General features: G+C 40.7%; 1 protein-coding gene across 1 annotated transcript; it reads left to right on the top strand.

Moving 5' to 3' along the window:
* The first annotated feature begins 2,507 nt into the window (after positions 1–2,507).
* Positions 2,508–9,440, top strand: timp2b (TIMP metallopeptidase inhibitor 2b). The gene is made up of 5 exons (XM_085271292.1): positions 2,508–2,864; positions 7,920–8,020; positions 8,110–8,218; positions 8,342–8,466; positions 8,607–9,440. Exons 1-5 carry the CDS (start codon positions 2,735–2,737, stop codon positions 8,802–8,804), a joined length of 663 nt encoding a protein of 220 aa, XP_085127418.1. The 5' UTR covers positions 2,508–2,734; the 3' UTR covers positions 8,805–9,440.
* Positions 9,441–9,987: the final 547 nt, after the last annotated feature.

Raw genomic sequence — 9,987 nt, forward strand, 5'->3', positions numbered from 1 at the left:
AGGAAGCAGACTGTTTGGACAGGAGGCAGCAGGCCTTGCCTTAAAGAAGGCATCTGGTGTTCCCCCAGTGCCCCTGGTAAAGTTGTATTAAACAGAAGCATATTTCTGGCAACTCTGTCTCAGATGTGTCACTTCCTTTTGTATGTTTGTCTTGATTTTTCTCACACCCATCTTCTGTGGTATTGACCCTCTAAGCTCTATTGTTTCTGGTAAACTGCACTCTGTTTACGAGTCATAACGACTTACCAGAGTTCAAACAGTTTGGGAATTTTTCTTATCTCATTGGTGGTGATCTCACTCCAAAGGTACATGTAAATACAACGGTAAAATAAATGTCTGAATTTAACAAAGGCAATGAGTTACGCAGATGACACCAATTTGGTTGTACCATTTTGCTTTCTTCCTCTCCCGCCTGTGTTTTTTAAAAATTTTTTCTTTAACACAGACATCAAGTAAAAGACCTGTGGAAAAGAAAAACATGCAAAAATTGTTCAGCCATGAAAAACAGTGGAAATATTTGCCGGAGTGGCCAGAGGACTCACAGTCAGTGGCCAAATATGATGTCAGGGAGCGAGGCAGCCACAGCAGATCCAGTCCCCTCTCTGGCATTCTTCTTCATTCATCATCAGCTCTAATCGCTGAATACTGTACATCATGTCCTCGCTGTGATCTCGCCCTCCTGTGCCAGAATCCCCACAAGAGGCCGCAACCCTAAAACTCTTAAGATCCTCAGTTTCCAGAAGCAGCGGTAAACTTTCCATTTATTTCTGTACATGAATACGGGATGAGGAACGACTCAGGAATTCGACTATAGCATAATGTTTCTTTCTCGGCAGGCTGGGGGTGGGAGCTGCTGAATTGCTGCCAGACTGAGCTCATTAACTTTAAGGGCATGATGTCACTTCTCTCCACCGTGCCACACCTCCTTCTGTCAGACAGTGTTTTAGGAGTTCCTGAAAGTGACTATAAGATACATAAACACTCTCGCTAAATTCCAACCTCAGATAACTGCGCAGCGTGGGCTACGGATTACTCAGCCTGACCCACGTTAGGATTTACTCATAGGCGAATTATCATGTGTGCAAATGTTTAAAGCATCTAAAATCAATATTTTTGTGACAGTGAATCAAATGTTGCCGTGACAAGACCTGGCAACGGGAAAGGAGTTGAGCGATGAACCTGCAGGGGACTGTGGCCTGAATTTCCCGCTACCCACAGCTTAAGTGAGATTTATAGCAATTTTTAGTAAATTGTTTGTCTGTCCAAGCCACAGCTTTGCCAAATGGTTTTGCCCTCACAGGAGTCTCATTGATTTTATAGGATAGTTTTTTAGCATGATAGAAGAATTATTTATGCCAAGACAGAGATTTCCTCCAGGAGTTTGTTAATGCAAAAAACTGGGCTAAAAGACACTAAATATCAGTGTTGCTCCATGATTGCTGAATGTGTTTTTAAAAGGTACGGCAACAAATGGCTTATATAGTTGTTGCTGTACTGGGGATTTCTCTCAGGATGTGATAATTGAACCACTTCATTTAATGAGACTATACAGACTTTTTTAAAACTTCCACAGTATTTGCTCCTTTTGGTCTCCTGTTAGTGGAGAAATGTAGTCACAAGACTATTCTGGTGTGCTGAGCCATTGCCTTATGGTGTCCAGTACAGAGACTATAATGAATATCATGTATTAACAATAGTAATGCATTGTAATACGTCATATTTATTATCATTAAAACAAACAAAGCTCCTGTCCTTATCTAACAATTTAAATGAGTAACACACACACACACACACACACACACACACACACACACACACACGTCCATCTAGAAAGGCTTTTCATTCCAAAGTTGTATTTTAAGTTAGTAGCATAGTTGTAAACGTCAGTAAGATTTAGTCTGACGCTTTCTTACCTCTGGAGTTGAATCCAGATGTTTTTACTGCTCTACCGTATTTCGGGGGGAAATATTGCACTTTTTTATTTACTATTTCTTAAAAACCTTCAGATAAAAAATGATAAAATATAAAATGTTGCTATAATTAAAACAACGCGAGAGTTTACACGCGCGAAACCACACAAGGTATAAGTCAAATAATTAGTTAAATGAAAGAAGGGGCCTTAAAAAAGTACAAAAATTAAACAATTAAAACATTTTAAAATATTTTTAGATACCCATAAGTTTCATGGTAATACCTACATACTCTCACTGCAAGACTTGTACTTTTATGGAGTGGCGTGCAAGAGTGAGGAAACACTTCGCGTAAAACTTTCGAAAAAAAAAGGGGAAAAAGTCACAAGTCCCAAAATACGTGTGTCACAGGGTGATGCTGTTTGTTATCACCGTCGTTTCCTAAAAACAATTATCCGCCTCCTCACGCATCAGCCTGAGATTTACGTAGTTTAAGGGGTGCGTGTGTAAAGTCGGCAGCTCCTGACCTCTGTCGCGCTCTTGCGCTCTCTGGCCACCGGAGGGGGGGGGAGGAGTTTGCTGCTGCTGCCTGCTAATAAAACGTGGCTGCTGCTGCTGAGGGTAGTGGAAAACAGACTTGGTGTGCAGTCTTTAGCAGGATTACACTTTCTCTCGTGCCCTGTGCATCATTTTATGCACAGCACCGTCGTGCGTCGACTTCTAGCCAAGGACAGCGACTCGTTTCCTTTAAACCCGACAGGCAGGTCTATATCTATACCCTCACTCACTTTTCCAGTTTCAGTTAGAAAGCGTAGTTTTCAGAGATGACCTGGACGATGAAGAGATGTTTTGTCACTCTGGCCATCCTGTGTCTTTGGCGAGTGCAACAACTGGCAGAAGCCTGCAGCTGCTCCCCGAGGCATCCCCAGCAGGTGTTCTGCAACTCAGACGTCGGTAAGTTGATTTTTAGACTAACAATCAACACATCAAGTTGTGTTTTTGCCATTAATGTATTAGTTAGCAATGTCTAGGATAAATTGGTTTGGGTTTCCCCCCCACAAGGAAACCATCGTATTCTGAGAGGGAGACTGCCCAGCTCCCGTGTTTACAGTTGCAGTGGGAGGAGGATGGAATTTTCTGTCCCCCAGTCTTTCTTTCCACTGCCCTCCTCTTTTTCTCTAATCTTCTGTTGATAGCTTCAATGCTCTTTCATAGACACATCAATATACTGTCTGGAGTTTTGTCTTCTTCAATACCATTTTAGGCTTTTTTTAAATCTACAGTAAACCACATTATTCCTTGTTGTTGCTAAGGAGACTTTAAACAAAATCATTTGTGTTTGTGCTTGTTTATGACAACATGAATATAACTTCATTTTCTTTCATCAGTATCACCTCAGTGATCATATAGTTTACTGAAAGGCAAATTCATTTAATCCTACTCAAACGCTCCTGAGGATAATTTCCCTTTAATTTCGCCTGTTACAAAAAAGTACTTGTTGCTGCCTTCAACACAGACCTTAAGCTAACAGGACTGTTAACAGTGACCAGCCTGTCCAGCTCCGGGTCTTTTTTCTTGCTTCTGAGATGGCTGAGTGTGTGGCATGTGGACAGAAGGTGACTTATTCAAAGATTTTTACTCACTGGATTCCATTGCTCAAGAGGATGAATAAACTTTATTATGCTACCTGAGAATGTACACAAATGGAAAGTCAGATACCGCACTAAAAGGGAAGACAATTTTTCTTTCTTTTTACCCTATTTTGGTGCTTTAGGCTTTACAAAGTGAACCTATTAAAATAAGTTCTGTTTTGTGATTAGGCAGATTGTGCAGAACTCTAGAAAAACGAAGATGCTGGCAGTCATCTCAGCCTCACAGCTGATTCACCTCATTTCCATCTCTTAAGTCAGTTTCTAACATGACCTTGACCCTCCGCTCCTGCTTCAGCACCATGGATAGACCCTCACATAAACATAAACCACCATAGAGTCTCGGGGAATCTGTTTCTTGACCAAATATTCTTGAGTTCGTGTCTTCGGGGGTTTAGGCAAAGTTTAAGAGTGGGCTCAAGCTAGTTGGAGAAGAAAAGCGCCAGCAAAACTTCACCAAGTTGCTGGGTCACAGAGAGGGCAGTCAACTGTTGCACACTTGCACAACTTATTTAAACGTCAGAGAGAAGTTTCGGGAATTTACGAAATCGTTGGCATTCCACTTCACCAGCCCATGAACTGACTGCTACCTCAGTGGGTTGATGAAATTTTGCATTAAGCAAGCTCATTCAAAATTCTTATTCTTCTTGGGCTTAAAATGAAGGTGAATCATGTTTTTCTTTGAACCATGGGCCACTTGTGTTATAATAAATGATGTGTGTGTATTAAATACAGCATTCCTATGTAGATTAAAATAAGTCAAGATACTATCTTAATAAGTGCCAGACAGCTAACTGACTTGGAAGTATTGCTAAAGTTTCACATAGCTAGTGCTGGTTTTGGTTTTTGGAGATTACAGATACTTACTGAAGAGCAGTTCATTTCCACAGTGCAGGAAGATCATTACACCACTTGTGATGTCATTTTTAAAGGTGGGCCTTCGTATAACCTGAAAGTCGATATAAAATGAAAATTCCAGATGCAAGTTTGATACTAAGATTAATGGAGGCTTAAGCCTTGAGCCAGAGTTTTTAATCTCATAACAGTGGTTCTCTTTTTTTTTAACCTCAGTTGATCGCCATGGTAACTTATGGTGCAGACTTAACCAGCTTATTTTCAGAGATTTGGATAAACATGGAGATGGGTTGGTTTGATGTCAGTGAGCAGTGATAGTTAAGGATAAGTAGCACCTTTTAGTATCTATTGCAACTCCTGGGTGCTACAGGAACAAAAAAAGCACACACACACACACACACACAAAATCAGAGACTTCTTTTATCCTTGTATCTGGAACAACAATGATTTTCAATTCAATTCAGTTTTATGTCTACAGGACCAAATCACAACAGTAGGAAACCTCGGGCAAAACCAGAACCAGGGAGGGGCAGCCATCTGCCATTATGTTCCTATTTACTGAAGTCAGCTGTTGGTCAACTTTGTGCAGAAGAAGAGTCTAATGTCTTGTCAGAACCCCCCTTAACTGGGAGTCAGCACAGAGGCTGATAGAGAAAATGTGATTAGGAGAAAAAGGTAACTGCCACTGATTGGTGTATATGGTTTTATCCAGCAAAGTAAGTCTGGCTTTGTAGAGCCTGGTTTGTAGTGCACGCCTAGGATCAAGTTTTGTTGTAAACAGTTCCACTGTCAAAACAGTCAGAGCAATCTTTCCTCATAAATGGAAATCTATCTTCTGGTTCCTTGGCGGAGGCAGAGGAATGTTGGGTATTCATAAACCACACTCATTATTCTTTACTTTTATTTTTCTTTTTAAATTTAAAAACTATCTGTGCTGCTTTTTGTGAAGAAAGAAAATGAGTCATATTGGTTCCTGAACAGAAAGTAGTGGGTACGACTTCTGGGACAAAAGCAGCCCATAAATTGCAAGCTGTGCAAACACAGCTGATATTAAAACCAGATTTCCGTCCTTTGAGCTGGACAGAATTTGTGCAAATAACCACAGCAGCTGCCTTAAGCTCCAGCACCACTTGCAATAGCGCGCTGGATTGATCCGTGCAGTGCGACACTTGCAACTCCCCTTTAGGAAACTGCATGTGAACGTTATGTCCATGGCCTCAGTCACATGCAGACTGTAAAAAAACAGGAGAAAACGCTAAAAACGCTACATTTTTTTATGCAAGGCATAACAAAACTAACGGCTAATGTAGGTGATGAGATTTTAAAGTTATCTTCGTCCATAGCTTCATGTGTTTGCGTTTTACATCGGATGCTCTTCCCTGAAGGCGATTTGTATCCCTGGCTGGAATCGTACCGGGGACCTTTTGCTTACCACACGCACACCAATGAGATGATGAGTATTTAAACTCTACAATTGTCCGTTTTTAAAAGGAAAACAAAGGATTACCTCAGATTAGTCTGTATCTCTTTGCACAGGATCAGCAGGATAGTCAGTTTGAATTTGTACTTGACTTTTTCGCACTCTGACCGCTTTGTGGCTCCTCGGAGAGGAAGACGAGGGCACATGCTCTTCAATTACATGACATGCATTTGCTTTTTTGTTCTTTGTTTTTAAAACCCTCCCATGACCACAATACTGCATGCAAAATATTGTGTTTATTGTTTGAGTAACTAGAAAATTAGATGGTTCCTTCGGTTTCCAGTTCTGTGAAACTTATGATTTTTAAAGGGCTTTGTCAGCCTGTTCCAGTAAACATCCAGGCTCTGGCAAGAACTTGCGTACACACTATATACCAGCACAGAGAATAAAGTTGTACTTCTAAACCGCTCGAACAGTTTGTGGAGGAAAAATCCATCAAATCAAATAGGTGGCATGTCAAAGGAATATCACATTAATTAGCTTAAAGATCCTTTTTTCCCCGATAACTTGCCTTATTTTCTCATGTACATGTAACTCAAGAGCTACACCTAATTCTAAAACATGCTAAGATTATATATCAGTATGCGCATAAGACCCCATTTTCAGTATTTTTCACTTTATGCCTCTTTAACATCCTGTGGTTATTCCCACCTGCTCTAATTCCTGCTTTTAGGCGTAGAAGAAGAGGTCTCTGTTTGATTCGACACATTGGAGCAAAGGGGGATTACCGCTAATACACTCTGCTGAGAAGTTGGAGAGTTTCTCGGCACGGCTACCTCACTCTGCATCAAAGCGAGGGAGGGAGGGAGGGAGGGAGTTTGTGATATGTAAACAACGAAAAAGAAAAAGAGAAATCCGGTGACTGGTGTAGATTATCCCTAACACAGCTTTTCTTTTGTATCCCTCTTGACTTTAAAGGGCCGTCTTCTCCTTGTATACACAGCACATTGTTACGCTAAGAATACTTCAGCAATGTGACTGCCTTCCCGTGCTTGCTTCAGGACCCATCACTCCATCACTCCATGTGTGCGCACATTCTCCTTTTTTCTCTTGCTTCCTTTTGTCTGGGATTGATGCTTTAGACCCTTAAAAGGAGATGTTCTCTAAGCCTCATGAATGAGGGCACATATGGCTCACATCTTCATAGCTTCATATAAAAAAGGCAAATGAAAGGGCTTGATATTATTTGGCAAGGAGCGATCAGAGACAGTCAGTAGCTGCCACCTTGGGAAAGCAAGGACTGAAGTGGAACTTGAGAGAGAACATCTGGTTAGTGTTAGCTCTGTCGCTTGCTTCCTTGCAGTCCTGTGAATATACAGTAACTGCCGGGTGTCTGGTTGCAGCTGACATGTGATCATACTGTACTGCACTTCCACATTTTGAACACACATGGAAAGAGCAGCAACTTTGAAAAACACAAGTTGATTTGGGGTTTTTTTGTTTTTGTTTTTTGACTACTCGGGATTTTAGCTCAACGGCTCATTTGTATGGCTCTAATAGTAATTTTCCATTAAAGCCTGTTTTTTTTCCACATGAGCTCTTTTCTTCCAGCTTCAGAGTGCAAGAGAGAAAAGGAGGAGGCTACATGTGAAAGGAGGAGGTTGATTTGCATGTCAGCACCTCTCTCCAGACAGAAAGGCAGGCTGGCTGAGAGGCCTGGGGGCGGGGGGCACTCTAGTTCAGCTTTTTCAAAGACTGCTGACTGGCTTCCTCCTGTGTCGGCCCAGGAACCTGGGAACAGGCAGCATGCATTCCTCCCTCTGATTGCAGCTGATGAAACACTCATGCGCCTCTGTCTTCCCAGGACCTGGCACATGCAAACTTCTCAGATTCAAGCCACAGCAATGTGCTGCGGCCAACTCCAGCATGCCAAACCTGGGCAGGGCTCAGATCAGATACAGATAGATGCGGATTCATTTCAGTTTTAACATAACAAAGCAGCGTTCCAGTTACAAAGCTGGCATTCACACAAAATGAATGTTAATGCAATTTGTTTTTTCTCTTTTTTTTCTTGTCTTTATCCAGTTATCAGGGCAAAGGTAGTCGGAAAGCAAGAGGTGGATGTTGGCAATGACGTCTATGGGGATTCCATCAAACGGCTTAAGTACGACATTAAACAGATCAAGGTATTTAGGACAAAGCTATTGCATTTATCATTTTTCTTCCATGTGTAAAAACTTCAGTGGAATCTAAATGTTTTTGCTTGAATTCCCAGATGTTCAAAGGTCCCAGCAACGCTATCGATGCCTTCTACACAGCTCGCTCTTCTGCGATGTGTGGAGTGTCTCTGGAGACTGACGGCAGGAAAGAGTATCTAATCACAGGTATGACTTTCAGTGCAGTGTAAGGCACATGTTGTGTAATATAACAAACATGTTCTTTAATGTGGCTTCATATAGATTCTTATATATCCTCTAGATTTACACTTTGCTCTCCTTCCACTGTAGGAATGCTGGAGGCTGATGGGACAATGCACGTCACTCTGTGTGGCTTATTTGAACCCTGGGACAACCTGACTACCACTCAGAAGATGAGTCTGACTGAGCGCTATCAAATGGGCTGCGAATGCAGGGTATGGAAAATTTATGATTAAAAGTCTAAGGGAGTAGTTAAAGTTTACATTTACCAGATGATCACTTCCCAGTTGCATAAAACAAATCACCGCTAGATGCACGATGTTGTAACGATCACTGTGCTTTTTCTGATCCTCAGATCACCTCCTGCAGCTCCATCCCCTGCATGATCAACAGCCCATCCGAGTGCCTTTGGTTGGACTGGTTGATGGAGAAGACTGAAAATGGAAGACAAGCTAAACACTATGCATGCATCAAGAGGAGTGATAACTCTTGTGCCTGGTACAGAGGCTCTGCAGCGCCCAAAAAGGATTTCATGGACATCGAAGACCCTTAACTTTACCACTGTGCACATGTCTGCAGTTTAAATATGCCACCATAGAAATATCAAAAACAAACATAAAAAACTCATCAAATTCCCCTTCTTTTAATTATCAAAAAAGCTGTAGAGTGGATTTTTAAAAAAGGAAAAAAAAAAAGGTTTTAATTGCAGATCTCATGTTTTCACTTATCATTCCTATGAGCTCAGCGCTTTTTGCCACACCGGCCCCTGAATCTGAAGCACATCCTCATAAACCACTTCTCCTCCAGCTGGAACAAAGGGGGGAAAACACCATAATTCAATGATACAATTTCTTCCTGAGCTATTAATCTGTAATTCTTTATTCAAGTTTTAAAGGGTTCTATAATTAAAATAACATGTACCTACTGATCAAAGTTCTGTGAATCTGCTTTGATAAATAACACCAGGAAACCATCATCCTGGCAGAGCTATCACAGGGAACAGGAGCATGCTTTTTAAATGTGTGGCAACTGATTTGTGTTAAAGCACGACTCTTTAACCACAGTCGCTGCTTTTCTTATACTATAATCCTGAATAGACAAGAAGGCACTTTGAACATAATTATATCGCAACATTCATATTGTCTGTAATGAAAAAAACATGTTGGAATTAAAAGAGGATCAAATCCTCCATGGTTTGTTGTTTTGTTTGTTTTGTTTCTGCATATATAGATCACAGCTCTAGGCACTGTTATACTTTAGTACGTGTGAGCACATATTTTATTTAAGGTACTACATATAATAATTATTGGGAAAACACTTAAATTCTCTTTTTTTGATAAATAAAATATGTAAATGTAAGTGTATGTATATACTGTGGGAAAAAAATTTAATGGCTCATCGGCTTGGTCAGTGGAAAACAACAAGATCATTGAATTGTTCCCTTAATTTTTGTTGCAGTATATTTAAATAAAGAACACCATATATTTTCTTAACATTAGTAAAATACATTTTTGTTGGGAATAACAGATTGTAACCAATCATTTTTCTCGCACTGACGGTACTAAGGTTGCCGTCAGTGTGGCGCAAATGTGACATGAATAATTAATATGAGAGTGTAAAAAGATTCGTCATTTGAAACTGTAGTCAAGTATGATGTGCTGGTTTCACATGGGACTTTTTTTAAAAGATAAGATGACTTTTGTATGCATAGCCATCTGAAACATTACTGTACATTT

Source organism: Mchenga conophoros, linkage group LG4, assembly GCF_057382185.1.
Source record: "Mchenga conophoros isolate Kocher_MC1m ecotype Shallow Benthic linkage group LG4, M_conophoros_male_GT1.1, whole genome shotgun sequence".
Classification (NCBI taxonomy): Eukaryota; Metazoa; Chordata; class Actinopteri; order Cichliformes; family Cichlidae; genus Mchenga; species Mchenga conophoros.

Coding starts and splice junctions, on each gene's coding strand:
- timp2b (XM_085271292.1), top strand. CDS start 2,735: ATGACCTGGACGATGAAGAGATGTTTTGTCACTCTGGCCATCCTGTGT. Junction 2,865..7,919: donor GTTCTGCAACTCAGACGTCG/GTAAGTTGATTT, acceptor GTCTTTATCCAG/TTATCAGGGCAAAGGTAGTC. Junction 8,467..8,606: donor AAATGGGCTGCGAATGCAGG/GTATGGAAAATT, acceptor TCTGATCCTCAG/ATCACCTCCTGCAGCTCCAT.